At 41.3% G+C, this 23,350-nt stretch overlaps 1 protein-coding gene across 1 annotated transcript in view; it reads right to left on the bottom strand.

Moving 5' to 3' along the window:
- Nucleotides 1–599: 599 nt before the first annotated feature.
- Nucleotides 600–23,350, bottom strand: part of LOC115150530 (metabotropic glutamate receptor 2-like) — a 93,655-nt gene continuing 70,904 nt past the window's right edge. The window contains exons 5-6 of the mRNA XM_029693936.1: nt 2,895–3,072; nt 600–1,065 (exon numbers count right to left, since the gene is read on the bottom strand). Of these exons, the coding sequence (XP_029549796.1) occupies nt 992–1,065; nt 2,895–3,072 (252 nt within the window). The 3' untranslated portion in view covers nt 600–991. The remainder of the gene's footprint in view (nt 1,066–2,894; nt 3,073–23,350) is intronic.

The following is a 23,350-nucleotide window of genomic DNA, read 5'->3' on the forward strand; positions in this document are numbered from 1 at the left end:
GTATTCTAGAGTTCGTGAGAGTCACACCTTTCCATATAGGGGTCATAATAGTTGTAGGCCAAATCGTTTGGACGCTACAAATGATTTTGTGAGAAGACCGTTTTTCCGGATGTCTCATGGTCTGACAAACACCGCTCTGGCTCTGTCACCTTTCACCGCAGATGTGGAAGTGCGACATCGGCGGATGCGGAGGATTGAGAAGATCTAATGCAAATAAAATAAAATGTTATTAGTCACATGCGTCAAATATAACAGGTGTAGAATACAAACAGATATCTCTAGCTTAAACTGACAGATTTTTATGTGGATTATTTGATTAATTTCATTACCACGGGAGCGTGGACATAGACTCTAGTGTTTTTTAATTCCCCTTTCCCCAAATGCTCTGTGGGATTGAAGAGAAGTGGTAGCACAAGTATGGGAACAGGTTTACATGCAACATCATATCTTTCTGCCTCTACAGACTAGAGTTTGATGTCCTCCCTGGTGTCTCTGTGTTACGTAATGTGTCTTTTCATTGAGTGACAGTTTAACTACAACCCATTTCGTTTCAGTCAGACAGCCTGTGTATGAGAGTTATAGAATAGTCAACCCATATGTAGTTTTCATATGAATACAAAACACATTTTATTTACATAAATTACAAGAAAGCACAAACCGGTTCACCAAAATCTACATTAAAAACATCTTGTATATATTACATTTAACAGATTTACCATAATTTACTCCATGTCTCAAGTAAAATCTTCAATAAAAAGAAGGGCTATGATACGGAATCTTTATTGGCATCTTTTTTTTAAAATCGCTACTAGTCATAGAATGGAAACAGAATCGGAACATTGTACTCACAGCACTTAGAGGACAACAAAATCAGGACAATCTTCTGTGTGACCTCTTTAATATCTGAAATAGCTGATTCTGGACTAGTGGTTATAGAACTCTGTATACAATGTTTGTCAGCTGAGGAACGTGAGGCTCAGTCAGTCAGTCTTCACAAGGAGGAAGTCGTGGAGTCCACCACTTCTCGCCCGTTACACACCGTTGGCACAATATTGGAGGCTGAAGCTTTAGAAAGAGAATAGTCCATTTTTAACAACAACACTATCAGATTATAATTCACTGAGTCAGATTAGAGGTTAGAAAAGAAGATGAGAGCAGTGGAGGGGAAAATGACACCTCATTCTAAAGTTTGGTCTGTCAGCACACCACATGGGTGTAGTGAAGTGATGCGCCTTCAGAAAGTATTCATACTTATTCCAAAAAATGTTGTGTTACAGCCTAGATTCAAAATGGATTAAATCTAGTTTTTTTTCTCACCCATCTACAAATAGTACCCCATAATTACAAGATGAAAAAACGTTTTTGTTTTTTCTTGGCAAATGTATTGAAAATGAAATACAGAAATATCTCATTAACATAAGTATTCACCTTTGGCAGCGATTACAGCAGTGAGTCTTTCTGGGTATGTCTCTAAGAGCTTTGCCCACCAGGATTGTACAATATTTGCACATTATTCTTTTTTAAATTCTTCAAGCTCTGTCAAGTTGGTTGCTGATCGTTGTTAAACAGCCATTTTGAAGTCTTGCCATAGATTTTCAAGCCAATTAAAGTCAAAACTGTAACTAGGACACTCAGGAACATTCAATGATGTCTTGGTAAGCAACTCCAATGTATATTTGGCCTTCTGCTTTAGATTATTGTCCTGCTGAAACCTGGATTTGTCTCCCAGTGTCTGTTGGACAGCAGACTGAACCAGGTTTTCCTCTGGGATTTTGCATGTGCTTAGCTCTATTCCGTTTTTTATCCTAAAAAAACTCCCTAGTCCTTGCTGATGACAAGCATAGCCATAACATGATGCAGCCATCACCATGCTTGAAAATATGAAGAGTGGTACTCAGTGATGTATTGTGTTGGATTTGCCCGAAACACAATGCTTTGTATTCAGGACATAAAGTTAATTTCTTTGCCACATATTTTGCCGTTTTACTTTAGTGCCTTATTGCAAACAGGATGCATGTTTTGGAATATTTTTATTCTGTACAAGCTTACTTCTTTTCACTCTGTCATTTAGGTTAGTATTGTGGATCAACTACAATGTTGTTAATCCATCCTCAGTTTTCTCCTATCACAGCTATTAAACTCAGTAACTGTTTTAAAGTCACCATTGGCCTCATGGTGAAATCCCTGAGTGGTTTCCTTCCTCTCTGTCAACTGAGTTAGGAATGACACCTGCCATCCAAAGTGTAATTAGTAACTTCACCATGCTCAAAGGGATTTTCAATGTTAGCTTTTTTTATTAGGTGCCCTTGGTCTTTGTGGTTGAATCTGTGTTTGAAATTCACCATTCGACTGAGGGACCTTACAGATAATTGTATGTGTGGTGTACAGAGATGAGATAGTAATTAAAAAATAATGTTAAACACTTACTGCAAACAGAGTGAGTCCATGCGACTTATTATGTGACCTGTTAAGAAATGTTTATTCCTGAACTTATTTAGGCTTGCCATAACAAAAGGGTTGAATACTTATTGACTGAAGACATTTTAGCTTTTCATTTTTAATTCATTTGTAAACATTTCTAAAAACATAACTCTACTTTGACATTATGGGGTATTGTGTGTAGGTCAGTGATCCACATTTTCAATTTAATCAATTTTAAATGCAGGCTGTAAATCAACAAAATGTGGAAAAAGTCAAGGGGTGGTGATTTCTGAATACTTTCTGAAGGCACTTTATAGTGTAATATGTTGAAATATCTCAATGATGAACAATGGTACTGTAAAATGACTTTTTAGCGACCATGATGGTAATAATGAGGATGATGATGATGATGATGATGATGATAATAATGATAACGGTGAGGATGAAGGTTGTGTTTGCCTGCCGGCTTGTACCTTGAGAGAAGCTGGATCCGGGTCCGGTGGTGACGCTGAAGCGGGTAGTGGCCACCCTGAGAGAGGTGACGTTCTTCTGGGGCTGGAACAGGATGATGTGGGTCTTAGGGGCAAAGAGGCAGCCCAGCACCACCGAGCCACTCAGACTGACAGAGATACACATGGTGGTGGTCTGCACCTGAAGGGGGGATAGGAAGAGAGAGGGAGAGGACGGGACCAGAGACAGGGATTACTCATTTGATAAAGCCATATTATGGAACACAATACAGCATAGAGACTGAGGAATGTCAAAAAGCTAACAGTAGCCGGACAACCTCAGGAAATAGAAGGTTCCATGTGTGATTGTGTAGTGCTGCCAGCAGCATCTGAGAGGAGAGTGGTGTGAGTGAGCTGTTTGTTTGCCTGTCAGTCCCTCACTTAAGCCCCCCTCCACCTCCCCTCCTCTCTTTGGTCCGCCTACATGCAGTTGTGTGTCATCAGCTAGTCCTTTTATATCCAGCCAAGCTTTGTCTTTGTCTCTTCCCAGATGCCAGTTTAGTTATAGTGCAGCCTATAGGTAGCGGTGCATGGTGAGTGGGTGTTGGGTACATCTTGCCAGCCTGCCATCCCACACACTTCCCAGGCTCAGCAGGTGTCTGTCCATGACTCCCTGAATACTAATATCAGCATTAGAATGAGTTAGGCTGGCAGGCAGAGAGCACTCAGCAGTGGACACGACATTCAAGCTGTGCTGTGGTCCTTCACTCACTGCTGTCACTGACAGTAGGCTACAGAGAATGCAAATTCACCACATGACACAAGTGAATCTTTGAGTTGTGTAGCGAGTCCAATGTGAAATGCACCAGAAATAAATATTGAATTGTCGACAGCCTCTACTTCTGGCAGTCCCTTTGTTGAGCTGAATACTGTCTGTCACATGTAGGCTGCTGTACATCATGTTAAAACATTTATCCTATTTTAATCTGGTTCATAAAATACCTAAAAGCTGGGATAAGAAACTGATGTTAACCTCATGTAACCTGTAGTATCATCAAAGAGTACACAGGTGCTATGTTCCACACTTTGTATTCAGAAATAGTTTTAATAACACTGCAATGTGGGCAGCGTACCCTTCTGCATAATCATAAGCTTCTAATTGAATTTTAATAATGGAAAGATGTGTCTTAGGAACAGCAGAGAGCTGGGAATCTGCCTTCTCAGTAAGACAAACTGTGTTTTCCAAGAGGGTTAAATTCAGGATGCAGAGCATGGCAACTCTGGATCTTCCCAGCCTCCTCTCATGGTGTGTGTGATTCAGTTGTTCATTATGACAACTGACAAAGATTTTTACAAGTACTCGTGATAAAACGTTTAGATACAGGTGTCTGTTTTAAAAAGGCTGTGTCACCTGTGGAAGCCCTACTCCACGTATATTCAGGAATGTTATTCCACAAAGAATCTAGCCCTCACAGAGAGAGTGAGATCATTCTACATTTTCAGCCTGAATATATATTTTCAGAAGGGGAACGTACAACATGATTAGGTGATTTTAGGGCTTCTTTTGGCTTGTAGGAGAGAATGGGCAGAGGCATCATGTCCATAGGGGGCACAAGGGCACGTGCCCCGTCAGATTTTTTACAATTATTTATATAAAGGTCTGTCAAGGGTAATTTGCGAAGGGGGCACACTGACTGGACCAGGCAAAGAGCAACCCTCCTATTCTCCTTAGTAAGTGGTTCCTTCCAAGGTGCACTGAGGAGCAAAGATATGCTAGGTGGGACGCTAGATACTCTAGTGCATGCAGACAGTATCGTCAGTGGAGGAGGAGAGAAAGTGTCCAGTAACACACACAGCGTTTGATTTGATTTTAGCTGCCGGTGCTGGGCAGGACTCAAAGGAGGTATGTTTGTAAATTCATTTGATCAAGCTATGTAGCCTATTGATTCTTTCTTTGATTAATAAATTAAATGAAAATGTTTTGTTGTTTCTCTGTAATTCTAGCCACCTAGCAATTTTATGAAGTTGGCTTTAGCTAGCCAGATAGATATGTTCCCAATCTCCCAACCTAATAACTAACTGCCGAGCAATTTCAGGCTATCAATCATGTTAGAGTAGGTTTTCTAATTATCTTAGCTGGTATGCCTGCTGGTAAGGTTGCTTGACGTTATAAAATAAATAAATATTTTGCTGTAATTCTCGGGTTATGATTCAATACCAGTGTGGCAGTTGCCAATCTTGGTGTTCTCTGGCAAATGCCAAACGTCCTGCACGGTGTCGGGCTGTAAGCACAACCCCCACCTGTGGACGTCGGGCCCTCATATATATTATATATTATATATGTATATATTTTTTAATACAGTAGAATTAGGCATAATAATTATGACTCTACAGTGCAGGAAAAAGCTGTTTCAGGTGTTGGAAAAATGACCCCTCCGGACCACCCCATTATAAAGAAAGGTTCCTTCGCTACCACACCCACAACAGAAGCGCAATCATGGCTTCAGATACACAGGTGGTCGATTTCTTCTAGCTTCCACAGCCACAAATAATTTAAGGTCAGGGTTAGGCATAATGTTAGCAGTGTGGTTAAGGTTAGGTTAAGATTAGGGTTAGGTTTCATATCAAATTTTAAGAAGAGTAATTGTAGAAATGGGCTGGATTTATGACTTTGTGGCTGTAGTAACTAGTGACATCCCAAGGTCATTTCTGTGGCAGCAGAAACGCTAAGGCTCATGGTTAGTGTCGTTTATGGCGCTCTTTATAACCAGGAAATGACGGTAAAAACATGACTTCTCAATACAGAGGTTGAAACATTGATAACCGATGGGCACTACATCAACATACAAATTGTTTTGCAATTTTGGGAGAAAATAGAACATCTACATTGCACGGTAGTCCTAATATCGCTAGCGCTAAAAGATCTCATGGTTTATTTTAGGGATGAGGAGACTTCGTGATTCCTTACTAAAAGGGAGTTATGAAATCTGAAGACAAGTTGACAAGTTAAGCGAGACATATTAAAACAATCATATTCAGTGTTTCAAAGATTAACTTCCGCGCTGCACAGGTGTCTTTATGGTGATTCAATTTTTTATTTTTTTTTACTTTCATTTAACTAGGCAAGTCAGTTAAGAACCTATTCTTATTTACAATGACAATCTAGGAACAGTGGGTTAACTGTCTTGTTCAGGGGCAGAACGACAGCGTTTTACCTTGTCAGCTTGGGGATTTGATCCAACGCTCTAACCACAAGGCTATCTCTTCTTTAATTAACATAAGAGGTTGCTGTTATGCCTGAATTTTACCCAAAACCAACAAGGAAGTCTGCAGGGTTGATTAATTTAATTTCAGCAAGCCATGACATCAACCATCTCAGATTGTTCTGAAATGGTTTCCGTAGTTAGAAACAGATATGGTAACAGTTCCTGCAACATTATTATGTTGAAAGACAATTTGAACTTAAGCTAATTGATTATTGCACCCAAATTGGCCATTTAAATGTACAGGATTCTTATAAAATTCATAAAAAAAATATGAAGCTGCGGTTTGGATAATTGTATATTCAACCTATGTAATGAATTTAGTGAGTTTTCTTTTCCCCAGTTCAGAGAAATTAGTCATTGAAGTTCTTAGGTTTATGCCCCATCATACAACCTGATATTACCAGGTCTGATCACTAGATGGTGCTGTTCCTAGTATTAGGTGAAACAAGTGTGAAGAAACCCCCCCCTCAAAGTTAATTCAAAAGTTAACATTCAAATGATAAGGATTTATACATGTAGAGTGAAGAGTTAAAATTAGAACAATTAACACTACATGACCAAAAGGATGTGGACACCTGCTCGTCAACCATCTCATTCCAAAATCATGGGCGTTAATTTTGAGTTGGTCCCCCCTTTGCTGCTATAACAGCCTCCATTCTTCTGCAAAGGCTTTCCATTAAATGTTGGAACATTGCTGCAGGGACTTGATTCCATTTAGTCACAAGATCATTAGTGAGGTCGGGCACTGATGTTGGGCGATTAGGCCTGGCTTGCAGTCGGCGTTTCAATTCATCCCAAAGGTTTCGATGGGCTTGAGGTCAAGGCTCTATGCAGGCCAGTCAAGTTATTCCACACCGATCTCAACAAACCATTTCTGTATGGACCTCGCTTTGTGCACGGGGACATTGTCATGCTGAAACAGGACAGGGCCTTCCCCAAACTGTTGTCACAAAGTTGGAAGCACAGAATTGTCTAGAATGTCATTGTATGCTGTAGCATGAATATTTCCCTTGACTGGAGCTAAGGGGCCTAGCCCAAACCATGAAAAACAGGCCCAGACCATTATTCCTCCTCCACCAAACTTTACAGTTGGCACTATGCATTCAGGCAGGTAGCGTTCTTCTGGCATCCACCAAATCCAGATTAGTCCGTCGGACTGCCAGATGGTGAAGCGTGATTCATCACTCCAGAGAACACGTTTTCACTGCTCCAGAGACCAATAGTGGCGAGCTTTACACCACTTCAGCCAATGCTTGGCATTGTGCATGGTGATCTTATACTTGTGTGTGGCTCCTCGGCTATTGAAACCCAATTCATTAAGCTCCTGACGAACAGTTATTGTGCTGATGAGGCTTCCAGAGGCAGTTTGTAACTCGGTAGTGAGTGTTGTAACTGAGGACAGACGATTTTTACACGCTTCAGCACTTCCCGTTCTGTGAGCATGTGTGGCCTACCAGTTCGCAGCTGAGCCGTTGTTGCTCCAAAACGTTTCCACTTCATAATAACAGCACTTACAGTTGACCAGGGCAGCTCTAGCTGGGCAACATTTGACAAACTGACTAGTTGGAAAGGTGGAATCCTATTACGTTGCCACGTTGAAAGTCACTGAGCTCTTCATTAAGACTCTTCTACTGTCAATGTTTGTCTATGGAGATTGCATGGCTGTGTGCTCGATTTTATTCACCTGTCAGCAACAGATGTGGCTGAAATTGCCAAATCCACTAATTTGAAGGGGTGTCCACATACTTTTGTATATATAGTGTATTTTGTGTCCAAATCCATCTCAAAGAAAAATCATATGAAAACAAAAAACAGCATTGAGGACTACTCATTCTTCATTTTATTCTTTCAGTTTATTTTCTTCACTGCATCTTCTTTTGCACTGATGTCGCTACATCCCATATCAGTGTTTCACAATCCTGGTCCTCGCGTATCCCCAACAGCACACATTTCTGTTGGAGCCCTGGACAAACACACCTCATTTCAACTCATTGAGGGCTTAATGATTAGTTGACAAGTTGAATCAGGTTAACTTGGATGCATGAATTTCACCTTTATGTCTATTACTACTGGAATCTGCAGCATCCACCCAAAGGTGAAATTCATGCATTCAAGTTATCCAGCAAGGTCATTTTCTCGGCAAACAGAAAGGACACATTCTATGTACCAAAAACAAGCATCATATTCTGCACAATTAAGGCACCAACCACTGCCTCTGGTCAGCATTGGGTAAATCCCTTTGAATTCAATCACTTTTTGACAGCATCCATTTTGATTTGAATGACAACCTTCCATAAATATTTGCCCATTGTAGAAGTGCTCAGAAAGTTACTTTTTTGGACCTGAATGCCAAAACATTCAATAGATAAAAGTGCTCAAAGTTGACCCGATTTTGCACAACCCACCATACCGTGAGACATCCATGTCTTCATCACTGAAAAGACAAATGGTTGAGATATAATACACTGCTCAAAAAAATAAAGGGAACACTTAAACAACATAATGTAACTCCAAGTCAATCACACTTCTGTGAAATCAAACTGTCCACTTAGGAAGCAACACGGATTGACAATAAATTTCACATGCTGTTGTGCAAATGGAATAGACAACAGGTGGAAATTATAGGCAATTAGCAAGACACCCCCAATAAAGGAGTGGTTCTGCAGGTGGTGACCACAGACCACTTCTCAGTTCCTATGCTTCCTGGCTGATGTTTTGGTCACTTTTGAATGCTGGCGGTGCTTTCACTCTAGTGGTAGCATGAGACGGTGTCTACAACCCACACAAGTGGCTCAGGTAGTGCAGCTCATCCAGGATGGCACATCAATGCGAGCTGTGGCAAGAAGGTTTGCTGTGTCTGTCAGCGTAGTGTCCAGAGCATGGGGGCGCTACCAGGAGACAGGCCAGTACATCAGGAGACGTGGAGGAGGCCGTAGGAGGGCAACAACCCAGCAGCAGGACCGCTACCTCCGCCTTTGTGCAAGGAGGAGCAGGAGGAGCACTGCCAGAGCCCTGCAAAATGACCTCCAGCAGGCCACAAATGTGCATGTGTCTGCTCAAACGGTCAGAAACAGACTCCATGAGGGTGGTATGAGGGCCCGACGTCCACAGGTGGGGGTTGTGCTTACAGCCCGACACCGTGCAGGACGTTTGGCATTTGCCAGAGAACACCAAGATTGGCAAATTCGCCACTGGCGCCCTGTGCTCTTCACAGATGAAAGCAGGTTCACACTGAGCACATGTGACAGACGTGACAGAGTCTGGAGACGCCGTGGAGAACGTTCTGCTGCCTGCAACATCCTCCAGCATGACCGGTTTGGCGGTGGGTCAGTCATGGTGTGGGGTGGCATTTCTTTGGGGGGCCGCACAGCCCTCCATGTGCTCGCCAGAGGTAGCCTGACTGCCATTAGGTACTGAGATGAGATCCTCAGACCCCTTGTGAGACCATATGCTGGTGCGGTTGGCCCTGGGTTCCTCCTAATGCAAGACAATGCTAGACCTCATGTGGCTGGAGTGTGTCAGCAGTTCCTGCAAGAGGAAGGCATTGATGCTATGGACTGGCCCGCCCGTTCCCCAATGCCCAGGCGTTGTAGGGAGGTCATACAGGCACGTGGAGGCCACACACACTACTGAGCCTCATTTTGACTTGTTTTAAGGACATTACATTAAAGTTGGATCAGCCTGTAGTGTGGTTTTCCACTTTAATTTTGAGTGTGACTCCAAATCCAGACCTCCATGGGTTGATAAATTAGATTTCCATTGATTATTTTTTTGTGATTTTATTTTGTTGTCAGCACATTCAACAATGTAAAGAAACAAGTATTTAATAAGATTATTTCATTCATTCAGAGCTAGGATGTGTTATTTTAGTGTTCCCTTTATTTTTTTTGAGCAGTGTATAAAAGCTTACAAACACGGTTGTCAAACTTTTTTATAATTTCTGAAAAAATATATTTTTTAAATATTTCGTCATTTTTTAACCATTAACGCCAATTATCTAAAAATTAGTAAACTCAGATTCTTTCATATTTGCATATGTTGTAGCTTAGATCCTATTTTACATCATCTGAGGTTTTTGTGTTGTGCCCGCCATCGGTTGAGACAACACGCTCTTGAATTTTGTATTTTATTTTACCTTTAGTTAACCAGGTAGGCCAGCTGAGAACAAATTCTCATTTACAACTGCGACCTGGCCAAGATAAAGCAAAGCAGTGTGACTCAAACAGAGTTACACATGGGATAAACAAATAACACAATAAAAAAAATCTATATTCAGTGTGTGCAAATGTAGTAAGATTAGGGAGGTAAGGCAATAAGTAGGCCATAGTGGCGAAATAATTACAATTTAGCATTAACACTGGAGTGATAGATGTGCAGAACATGAATGTGCAAGTAGAGATACTGGGGTGCAAAGGAGCAAAAAAAAAAATAACAATATGGGGATGAGGTAGTTGGGTGGGCTATTTACAGATGGGCTGTGTACAGGTGCAATGATCGGTAAGCTGCTCTGACAGCTGATGCTTAAGTGAGGGAGATATGGGTCTCCAGCTTCAGTGATTTGTGCAATTCATTCCAGTCACTGGCAGCAGAGAACTGAAAGGAAAGGCGGCCAAAGAAGGAGTTGGCTTTGGGGATGACCAGTGAAATATACCTGCTGGAGCCCGTGCTACGGGTGGGTGTTGCTATGGTGACCTGTGAGCTGAGATAAGGCGGGGCTTTACCTAGCAAAGACTTATGGATGACCTGGAGCCAGTGGATTTGGCGACGAATATGAAGCGAGGGCCAGCCAACGAGAGCGTACACGTTGCAGAATACAGGGCGGGTGTCATGTTTTGGCTGATAAATATACTAAAATGGGGATACAATTTACATTTCTACTTTCAAATGGTACACAAAGATGGTTGCTGGTCCAAACCAATGTTATCTCTAAGCTGCCCAAGTGTGTGGGGGACTGCCTTGCAGAAGAAATAGCAACCCAGAGAAGCACGATATTGGGAGAAGCACGATATTGACTTTACTTAACTTTCTGGAGTTTTCCCCGTTGTTAATGTAACAGTGTAGGTTCCGTCCCTCTCTTCGCCCCAACCTGGGCTCGAACCAGGGACCCTTGCACACATCAACAACTGACACCCCACGAAGCATCGTTACCCATCGCGCCACAAAAGCTGCGGCCCTTGCAACGCAAGGGGAAACCCTACTTCAAGTCTCAGAGCGAGTGACGTCACTGATTGAAACGCTATTAGCGCGCACCACCGCTAACTAACTAGCCATTTCACATCGGTTACATTAACACTATCAACGTTTCCCTTTTCTGTGGGAATTGTGATCGAATCAATGCAATATTAGCCACCTTGTTAAGCGGAGCAGCACAGGGGAACCCAAGAGCAGACTCAGACCAGGAAACAGGGATAAATGAACCAAGAAATGTATTGTAACACAGGGAGAGATGAAGTGCAGATCCAGGGAAGCTCGGATGAGTTGTAGTAAACCAGAAGTGGAGGCTGAGGTTGAAGCGAGCTGGGTTGGGACAGGGTAAACAGGTCCGGAGGGGAATCCAAGGGAGTGAGGGTGAGTTGAATACAGAACAGGGTAGCAGGGTGGTGAGATGTGGAACAGGAGACAGGAACCAGGAGTCAGAGTGGCAAAACTGCAGTGAGAGGGGATAGTGTCAGGCAAGGAAACAGGCACTGCAGGATACAGGATCTTAAATAATAACAAATAGCTAGACGCATGACTGACTGAACGGAGATTACGATCCGGCAGAGTGGAAGTGGCAGGACTGAGTATTTGTAGAGGTCTTGATTATGGAACGGGTTGCAGCTGGTGAAGATCCGCTCTAGCTCCAGCACACCTGTCTCCAACCACACAATCACACACAAACAGAAAGGGAGGGGGAGAAATAGAGAGTGTCCTGGAGGAGTGGCTGCAGGTCAAGGAGACACCAGATGTCCACTAGGGGGTGTGGCAGGAGCAGATGTGACACACCTTCAATGTAACATACTGAAACAAAACAAACTATGCAAGAGATTTTGTTGTAAGCAGAATGCATCAGAGTAGGATTCTACTGCATTGACAGGAAAGACTCAGGCCCGTACTGGTGCGCCATAACCAATCAGAGCTGCAGTAGACCTATATGCAAATAGACCATTGCCATGTATGGATCTTTCCCATTAACTTTGAAGTGGACTGTTTTTACAGCATGAGCAGTGGTGAGTAGATGTGCTTGTTTTGAGATCAAAGCGAGAGCTACATGTAGCTGAAGCATGCATGAGAGCACCAGCTGTGCTGGACGACTGTGTGATCACGCTCTCCATAGCAGATGTGAGCAAGACCTTTAAACAGGTCAACATTCACTAGGCCGCGTGCGCCAGACGGATTACCAGGACGTGTACTCAGAGCATGTGCGGACCAACTTCCAAGTGTCAGACATTTTCCACCTCTCCCTGCACGATTCTGTAATACGTACCTACAGACCACCATAGTCCCTGTACCCAAGAAAGCGAAGGTAATATGTCAAAATGACTACCACCCCAAGTACTCACGTTGGTCGCCATTAAGTGTTTTGAAAGGCAGATGATGGCTCACATCAACACCATCATCCCGGAAACACTAGACCCACTCCAATTCGTGTGTTTGGACCATGATAGTTTGTTGGTGATGTGGAAACCAAGGAACTTGAAACTCTCAACAAGCTCCACTACAGCCCCGTCGATGTGAATGGGGGCGTGTTCGGCCCTCCTTTTCCTGTAGTCCACAATCATTTCCTTTGTCTTGCTCACGTTAAGGGAGAGGTTGTTGTCCTGGCACCACACTGCCAGGTCTCTGACCTCTTCCCTATAGGCTGTCTCATCGTTGTCGGTGATCAGGCCTAGCACCGCTGTGTCATCAGCAACCTTAATGGTGTTGGAGCCGTGCTTGGCCACGCATTCATGGGTGAACAGGGAGTATAGGAGGGGACTAAGCACGCACCCTGAGGGGCCCCTGTGTTGTGGATCAGCGTGGAAGATGTGTTGTTGCCTGTTGTATTCGGCACATGAGACAAATACAATTTGATTTGATTTGATTTGAATGTGGGCCTACATAGAACACCACACATTGGCTGCTACTGTAGACTGAAGGATTGATTTGATTTGATCTAACTTTATTTGTCACATGCGCAGAATACAACATGTGTAGACCTTACCGTGAAATGCTTACTTACAGTTGAAGTCGGAAGTTTACATACACTTAGGTTGGAGTCATTAAAACTCGTTTTTCAACCTCCACAAATTTCTTGTTAACAAACTATAGTTTTGGCAAGTCGGTTAGGACATCTACTTTGTGCATGACACAAGTAATTTTTCCAGCATTTGTTTACAGACAGATTATTTCACTTATAATTCACTGTATCACAATTCCAGGGGGTCAGAAGTTTACATACACTAAGTTGACTGTGCCTTTAAACAGCTTGAAACATTTCCGAAAATGATGTTGGCTTTAAAAATTTCTGATAGGCTAATTGACATAATTTCAGTCAATTGGGGGTGTACCTGTGGATGTATTGCAAGGCCTACCTTCAAACTCAGTGCCTCTTTGCTTGACATCATGTGAAAATCAAAAGAAAACAGCCAAGACCTCAGAAAAAAAATTGTTCGGTTTAAGTCTGGTTCATCCTTGGGAGCAATTTCCAAACGCCTGAAGGTACCACATTCATCTGTACAAACAATAGTACGCAAGTATAAACAACATGGGACCACGCAGTCATCATACCGCTCAGGAAGGAGACTTATTCTGTCTCCTAGAGATGAACGTACTTTGGTGCGAAAAGTGCAAATCAATCCCAGAACAATAGCAAAGGATCTTGTGAAGATGCTGGAGGAAACAGGTACAAAAGTATCTATATCCACAGTAAAACGAGTCCTATATCGACATAACCTGAAAGGCCGCTCAGCAAGGAAGAAGCCACTGCTCCAAAAGCGCCATGAAAAAGCCAGACTACGGTTTGCAACTGCACATGCGGACAAAGATCGTACTTTTTGGAGAAATATCCTCTTCTGATGAAACAAAAATAGAACTGTTTGGCCCTAATGACCATTGTTATGTTTGGAGGGAAAAGGGGGAGGATTGCAAGCCGAAGAACCCCATCCCAACCGTGAAGCACGAGGGTGGCAGCATCATGTTGTTGGGGTGCTTTGCAGCAGGAGGTACTGGTGCACTTCACAAAATAAATGGCATCATGAGGTTGGAAAATTATGTGGATATATTGAATCAACATCTCAAGACATCAGTCAGGAAGTTAAAGCTTGGTCGCAAATGGGTCTTCCAAATGGACAATGACCCCAAGCATACTTCCAAAGTTGTGGCAAAATGGCTTAAGGACAACAAAGTCAAAGTATTGGAGTGACCATCACAAAACCCTTAACTCAAACCTATAGAACATTTGTGGGCAGAACTGAAAAAGCGTGTGCGAGCAAGGAGGCCTACAAACCTGACTCAGTTACACCAGCTCTGTCAGGGGGAATGGGTCAAAATTCACCCAACTTATTGTGGGAAGCTTGTGGAAGGCTATCCAAAACGTTTGACACAAGTTAAACAATTTGAAGTCTATGCTACCAAATACTAATTGAGTGTATGTAAACTTCTGACCCACTGAGAATGTAATGAAATAAATAAAAGCTGAAATAAATAATTCTCTCTACTATTATTCTGACATTTCACATTCTTAAAATAAAGTGGTGGTCCTAACTGACCTAAGACAGGACATTTTTACTAGGATTAAATGTCAGGAATTGTGACAAACTGAGTTTAAATGTATTTGGCCAAAGTGTATGTAAACTTCCGACTTCAACTGTACATGCCCTTAACCAACAGTGCAATTCAAGAAGAGTTAAGAAAATATTTACCAAATAAACTAAAGTAATAAAGAAAAAGTAAAACAATAAAATAACAATAACAAGGCTATATACAGGGGGTACCAGTACAGAGTCATTGTGCGTGGGTTCAGGTTTGTCGAGGTAATTTGTACTTGTAGGTAGGGGTGAAGTGACAATGCACAGATAATAAACAGTGAGTAGCAGCAGTGTAAAAAACCAATGGGGGGGGGGGGGTGTCAATGTAAATAATCCGGTGGCCATTTGATTAATTGTTCAGCAGTTTTATGGCTTGGGGGTAGAAGTTGTTAAGGAGCCTATTGGTCCTAGACTTGGAGCTCCGGTACAGCTTGCTATGCGGCAGCAGAGAAAACAGTCTATGACTTGGGTGACTGGAGTCTTTGACAATTTTTTGGGCTTTCCTCTGACACCGCTTACCCTCTGTAGCACCTTGCGGTCAGATGCCGAGCAGTTACCATACCAGGAGGTGATGCAACAGCTATTTCCATGTTAAAATGTTATTGGATGCATTTTCTCCATTGCTTTTTATGGTAGGCCACGCTGGTAGGCCTACATTACAAACAAATAGCCACAGTAGCCTACTTGACTACTATTAAAATGAATTTAAAGCAGGTAGAGCCTCAGTGTTCACATTAAACGTGTGCCGGAAGTTGCACAGAATTTTCACAACTTTCAAGTTTACACTCAGCCGACCTGAAATTGTCTCAGTGGCTACATTGGTACCCTCAAAATTTAATTATACTTTAATTATACTGTCAATCCTGTATAGGAAATCTTTTGAAATCATAGAAATATAGGTAATAAAATAGACATGACCATTTAAGTTGACATTTAATGGTGGGTGGATCGGCAGCCATCTTTGTGGTAGTATTGAGAAGTTACAATTTCAATGGTGTACCAGATAAATTGCAGTAGTCTGAAGGGATAGGTTCATTCTATGAATTATATTTCCATGATTGAAATGACACCCACCTTGTATTCAAGAGGATGTTGTGTCTCAACCGATAGCGGGCACAGAACAAAAACCTCAGATAATGTAAAATAGGGTCTAAGCTACAAATTTTGCAAATATTAAGAACAATCTAAGTTCACGTGTTTTTTTGGTAATTGACGTTAAAGGTAAAAAAGAAATGACATTTGTATTAAAAAAAAAATCACGAAATGATGAAATAGTTTGACAACCCCATTTGTAAGCTTTTAAATGATATCAAACTCAACAGTTTATTTTTTCCAGTGATGAAGACATGGATGTTTCGTGGTAGGGTTGGGTATGGAAACAAAACTTTGCACACCTTTAAGATTTTCAAGCAATTTAAGTCAAAACTGTAACTAGGCCACTCAGGAACATTCAATGTCATATTGGTAAGCAACTTCAGTGTATATTTGGTCTTGTGTTTTACGTTATTGTCCTGCTGAAAGGTGAAATTGTCTCCCATTGTCTGTTGGAAAGCAGACTGAACCAGGTTTTCCTCAAGAATTTTGCCTGTGCTTAGCTCTATTCAGTTTTTTTATCCTAAAAAACTCCCTAGTCCTTGCCAATGACAAGCATACCCACCAGCCACCACCATAAAATGTAAAGAGTGGTACTCAGTGATGTGATTTGTTGGATTTGCCCGAAACACAATGCTTTGTATTCAGGACATGAAGTTAATTTCTTTGCCACATATTTTGCCGTTTTACTTTAATACCATATTGCAATCAGGATGCATGTTTTGGAATATTTGTTATTCTGTACAAGCTTCCATCTTTTCACTCTGTCATTTAGGTTTGCATTGTGGAGTAACTACAATTTTTACATTTTAGTCATTTAGCAGACGCTCTTATCCAGAGCAACTTACAGTAGTGAATGCATACATTTCATACATTTTTTTTTCTCTGTACTGGTCCCCCGTGGGAATCGAACCCACAACCCTGGCATTGCAAACACCATGCTCTACCAACTGAGCCACATGGGACCCAATGTTGTTGATCCATCCTCAGTTTTCTTACAACCATTAAACTCAGTAACTTTTTTAAAGTCACCACTGGCCTCATGATGAAATCCCTGAGTAGTTTCTTTCCTCTCTGGCAACTGAGTTAGGAAGGACGTCTGTATCTTTGTAGTGATTGGGTATATTGATACACAATCCAAAGTGTAATTAATAACTTCATTATGCTCAAAGGGAGTATTAAATGTTTATTTTATTTTTGTATCTACCAATAGTGCCCCTCTTTGCAAGGCATTGAAAAACCTCCCTGGTTTTGGTGGTTGACTGAGGGACCTTCCAGAGAATTGTATGTGTGGGGCACAGAGATGAGGTAGTAATTCAAAAATCACTTTAAACAATATTACTGCACACAGAGTGAGTCCATGCAAATTGTTATGTGACTTCTTAAGCACGTTTTTACCCCTGAACTTATTTAGGCTTGCCATAGCAAAGGTGTTGAATACTTATTGACTCAAAACAACTTTTCATTTTTTAAATTAATTTGTAAACAAATACTCTCTTTCCAAGTTTAATTTAATAGATTTTCATCTCAGGCTGTAAATCAACAAAATGTGGAAAAAGTCATCGGGTGGGAATACTTTCTAAAGGAAAGGAAACCATGCACAAAATGAATCATGTGACCAAATATTTAGGAAGAGGTCATCGTTTCATGGAATCTGTGAAGGAATAAATCACATGGAAAAAGTTAGTTAGGTCCAAAAAAACGGATTTTCACAAAGCCAAATTAATGTATTGTGTTATAGGTTTCATGATGCTTGTATCTAAACCAAAGTAGAACCTTTTAAGATTGTTTTATACATCAGTTGGGGTCTCTATAAGCTACATATATAAGCTGATATATAAGCTGATTAAATTCTGTCAGTTTTATGCATAATATGTATGGTATTTTTGCAATATGTCATGCATATAAAGTCAAGATTGTGTCTGCTCTGTAAAAAAAAAGCACAATCATGCCTAATGTATAAAAACGTAAAACAAGCAAGGGTCTAGCCCCTCTTGAGGTCCTTGAGAGAGCAGCCAAGGAAGTGAGAGAAGGGAAGAAGTCCATTCGAGCAACAGCAAGGGAGAAAAAAAATGACTGAATGACACTGAAGAGGTACATTGACAAAAAACTAAACAAACATGTACCTGTGTGAAAGAGAGGCTATAATAGAGTAGCAGAGGCACACAAGGTCTTATCTGATGACATGGAGTCTGAGCTTGCTAAACATATAAAACATTTCATGGACCAGTTTTATGGGCTTAGTAGCCTTAAATGCAGAGAACTTGCCCACGAATCAGCACATTGATACAACATCCCGGTTCCAACGATCTGGTCAAGAAATGGAAGGGTAAGTGATTTTGAACAGAAAGATCTAGATCTGAAAGTACACTCTTAGAAAGAAAGGTGCTAAGTAGAACCATACAGGGTTCTTTGGTTTGTCCCCATAGGGGAACCCTTTTTGGTGCTGGGTAGAAGCCATTGCAGAGGTTCTTCAAAGAACCCCTATGAACCCTCTATGAAGGGTTCTACCAAGAACCATTTTATCATCTGAATGTTCTTTCTAGAACTGTCTGAAGGGTTCTACCAAGAACCCTTTTATCTTTGGAGGGTTCTTCCTAGAATCCTTTACGAACGGGTAGAACGCACCAGCCTTATTAGTCTTTAACATTTTATTATTTATGACAATACATTACATAAATCATAAGGCCTTTCTTTGAGGGCCTAGTTATATCCTAACACAGTGCAGTGGAGGCTGCTGAGGGGAGGAAGGCTCGTAATAATCCCCAATTAACTTGCCACTAACCTCCTGTGACACAGTGGTATTAGGAATCTCCTGGATTACAGGCCACATCAGGCCTGCAAGTCACATTATGCTGGCTTTCAAAGTGATGTGTAATTCTGATTGGAATCCAGCCAGAGTTAGGATATCCAAAAAGTAGAATTGTTAATCACCCGCAACCTGCATTCAGAATGAATGCCAAGGTAAAGCAGATTGAATACTGAGACTACCTCAATCATCTAAACTGGAACAAACATCTCAGTAACGGGTGCAATAAATCCTATTACTAACAGACTGGATTAGTTTAGAAAATGGTATATTATTTACTGTATCTTTGTGTGGCATAAAATGTATCAACCAGTCAATATACTATACATGCAAAAACACAGATATTACAGTAAAACAAACAATTCTGAAAATCTCCCTCCAGTAGAGCATTCTGGACAATATTATATATTGTTCTATGTAGAACCCTTCTCGCATTTCAAAGACTCATCAAATAACCCTTTCTGCTAAAAACAGTTCTTAGGGTGTTAAAGGTTCTAGGAAGAACCCTTTGACTTACAAAAAACCCTTGATCAAAACGGTTCTTGGTAGAACCCTATCCCTCTGCAAATAACCCTTTTGGAACCTTTTTTTCTAAGAGTGTACAGTCGTGGCCAAAAGTTTTGAGATTGACACAACTATTAATTTCCAAAAAGTTTGCTGCTTCAGTGTCTTTAGATATTTTTGTCAGATGTTACTATGGAATACTGAAGTATAATTATAAGCATTTCACAAGTGTCATAGGCTTTAATTGTCAATTACATGAAAAAGATGCAAAGAGTCAATATTGGCAGTGTTGACCCTTTTTTTTCAAGACCTCTGCAATCCGCCCTGGCATGCTGTCAATTAACTTCTGGGCCACATCCTGACTGATGGCAGCCCATTCTTGCATAATCAATGCTTGGAGTTTGTCAGAATTTGTGGGGTTTTGTTTGTCCACCTGCCTCTTGAGGATTGACCACAAATTCTCTATGGGATTAAGGTCTGGGGAGTTTCCTGGCCATGGACCCAAAATATCAATGTTTTGTTCCCCGAGCCACTTAGTTATCACTTTTGCCGTATGGCAAGGTGCTCCATCATGCTGGAAAAGGCATTGTTTGTCACCAAACTGTTCCTGGATGGTTGGGAGAAGTTGCTCTCGGAGGATGTGTTGGTACCATTCTTTATTCATGGCTGTGTTCTTAGGCAAAATTGTGAGTGAGCCCACTCCCTTGGCTGAGAAGCAACTCCACACATGAATGGTCTCAGGTTGGCATGACACAGGACTGATGGTAGCGCTCACCTTGTCTTCTTCGGACAAGCTTTTTTCCAGATGCCCCAAACAATCGGAAAGGGGATTCATCAGAGAAAATGGCTTTACCCCAGTCCTCAGCAGTCCAATCCCTGTACCTTTTGCAGAATATCAGTCTGTCCCTGATGTTTTTCCTGGAGAGAAGTGGCTTCTTTGCTGCCCTTCTTGACACCAGGCCATCCTCCAAAAGTCTTCGCCTCACTGTGCGTGCAGATGCACTCGCACCTGCCTGATGCCATTCCTGAGCAAGGTCTGTACTGATAGTGCCCTGATCCCGCAGCTGAATCAACTTTAGGAAACGGTCCTGGCGCTTGCTGGACTTTCTTGGGCGCCCTGAAGCCTTCTTCACAACAATTGAATCGCTCTCCTTGAAGTTCTTGATGATCCGATAAATGGTTGATTTAGGTGCAATCTTACTGGCAGCAATATCCTTGCCTGTGAAGCCCTTTTTGTGCAAAGCAATGATGACGGCACGTGTTTCCTTGCAGTTAACCATGATTGACAAAGGAAGAACAATGATTCCAAGCACCACCCTCCTTTTGAAGCTTCCAGTCTGTTATTCAAACTCAATCAGCATGACAGAGTGATCTCCTGCCTTGTTCTCGTCAACACTCACACCTGTGCTATCGAGAGAATCACTGACATGATGTCAGCTGGTCCTTTTGTGGCAGGGCTGAAATGCAGTGGAAATGTTTTTTGGGATTCAGTTAATTTGCATGGCAAAGAGGGACTTTGCAATTAATTGCAATTCATCTGATCATTCTTCATAACATTCTGGAGTATATGCAAATTGCCATCATACAAACTGAGGCAGCAGACTTTGTGAAAATTAATATTTGTGTCATTCTCAAAACTTTTGGCCACGACTGTAGACATACATTTAAGATGTACAATATACCACACCACCATTCCATGAATTAAACTTGCTGACCTACCAGCACCATCACCCACTGTCACAGAACACCGTCGCGCATTTACGCCAAGGCGGCTTAATTTGCCTTGTTCCGCTACTCAACTTACCCTGGGTAAGTTGTGGAAATAACCACTTTTTTTTGGACAAGCTATGTTTTCAAAACTGTTATGTTTACATTAATTCTGTAATTTTTTTCCAGGGATAGACAACATCCTGAAATATATGTAGATCTCTTTGTTAGAAAGAATACTATATATCCTTGACGTAGTGATGCTGAATGTAAAAAAAAAGAAACGTCTCAACTTAACCCATTCTCCCCTAGAGTTTATGAGTATATAAAATATATGAAATAAATGTCACCAATAAAACCTAAAGATTCTGTATATCTGATATTTATAAAGGGCAATTTTTTACTTTTTTTACCTAACTTTTAACCTAAATCCAATGACATGGTCAAATTTTTGTTGATTTCACGTTGAGTTCACGTTAGTTGACAACAACCAAATGTAAATCAAAAATAGACATTGAACTGATGTCTATGCCCAGCGTGAAGGGCACTCTTTGCCTTTGGATATGAATGATGTTTCATCACCTTGTTAATTTGCTTTTCCCCTTCTGGGAGGACATCTTTAATATTTAATGTGGTAATCATGTTTGTAATTCATGCCTCAGTAGACCATATTTTGTTTCCTTAAACATTTAATGGATAACGTGCAAATTCTTGTTTGATTATTCAACCAGACTTTTCTGAAATCACAGGGTAGGAGGACAGCCATCTCAGAGTAAGATTGTAGTAGACGGAACACAGTCCAGTTATATTTCCCTCATTGAAGACAATACACAAATCACATGAGTCTTTGTTCCAGTTCAGAGATAATCAGAGCGGTCAGATTAGACCTGTGTTGATCTGTTCTGTCCGTGCCCCCTTCTCTCCCCTCCCCCTCCTACCTAGGGGCTATGAGGTAGGGTCCTTTGAAGCCCTGGGAGACACACAGTAATCCCAGCGCACGGGACACAGCTGGGACTCAACGTCCTGATCTTTCACACTCTACTCCGCATGGGGACACACAGATACATTCTGTCCCCCATCCAGACCTCATGCTCTCCAGCCTGTCCATCTGTGTCTGCAGAGGTAGGTGCACCAGGGGACCTCCCTCTGTCTCTCCCCCCCCAGTCCACACAGGTATCCCAGAGGGGACAAAATACCACAGAGCTCAGTACCTCTCTGAAACTCTATGTCATCAGATCTCTAGGTTCAGGACTCAACAGTCACTTGGTCACAAATATTTTTCTATCTGGGTCGTTCCAGGAGTTAAAAGCCTTTGCCCAATAATATGAACCACATGGTTTTCACCATCATTGTAAAGTCTTAGTTATTTTGTTGCTTTGAGAAAGTCATTTCTTAAAATTCAAATAAAATTGTATTTGTCACATGCTTTGTTAACATCAGGTGTAGACTAACAGTGAAATTATTACTTACGGGCCCTTCCCAACAATGCAGATTCTTATATATTATGCAGATTCTTATTTATTTCATGCGAAATGTCCCTCATTTTAAGGTCAACCTTGTTACGTGAACTGAACACTCATTTTAATATAGTCATACTATTCCTTTTTCATTTATTTTTTCAATAGAAACATTGAAGATATAATAGTCAAATCATAGTGTAAAAGCAGGTGAGCTGCTTCTACTCTTTTTAGCCATTTTCTAGTGTTTAACAATAAAAAAAATGTGAAGCTTGCATTCATTTGCCCCTCCGTCTTGCACACAACAAACTTCCATATAGTGGTGAGGAGGAGCTCTGCGGACCCTTTTTGTCCAGAAGTAATTTAGCCATTCATTGAAGCAATTGGCGCTCTGTAGAGTTGCTATTTTCTCAAGTTTTCTCATGTCAATTAACTTGTGACATTCTTGGATTACTCATTATACTAATATAGTCAGATTTAATCAACAAATACGATAGTAAGTTTAAAACAGTTTAAGGGTACAAGACTGTGTACATATCTGGCTGTGTTGGCAAAAATTCTACATATCCCATCGAATCAAGTGGGGAGAGGCTGCCCGTTGTCACAGTTCCAAGACCAGTCAGAAACATCCAGCGAACCCTACGCCAATGACGACGGTGGATGTTTAAACACGGTGCATGTAAAAACTGAACTTGGATCTTCGTTAAGTAGCAATGATATCTTACGACACAACAGGTACTGTACTGTAGCTCGAACCAGTCATGACTATTAAAAAAAAAAACATTTATTTCCAGAGGATTTCTTAGTTACATGATTTTATAACTAACTAGCAAAGGAGTTTTGAAGTTGAGGGTGCAGTATCCATGAAGTTTGGCAA

Source organism: Salmo trutta, chromosome 16 (assembly GCF_901001165.1).
Source record: "Salmo trutta chromosome 16, fSalTru1.1, whole genome shotgun sequence".
NCBI classification, from domain to species: Eukaryota; Metazoa; Chordata; class Actinopteri; order Salmoniformes; family Salmonidae; genus Salmo; species Salmo trutta.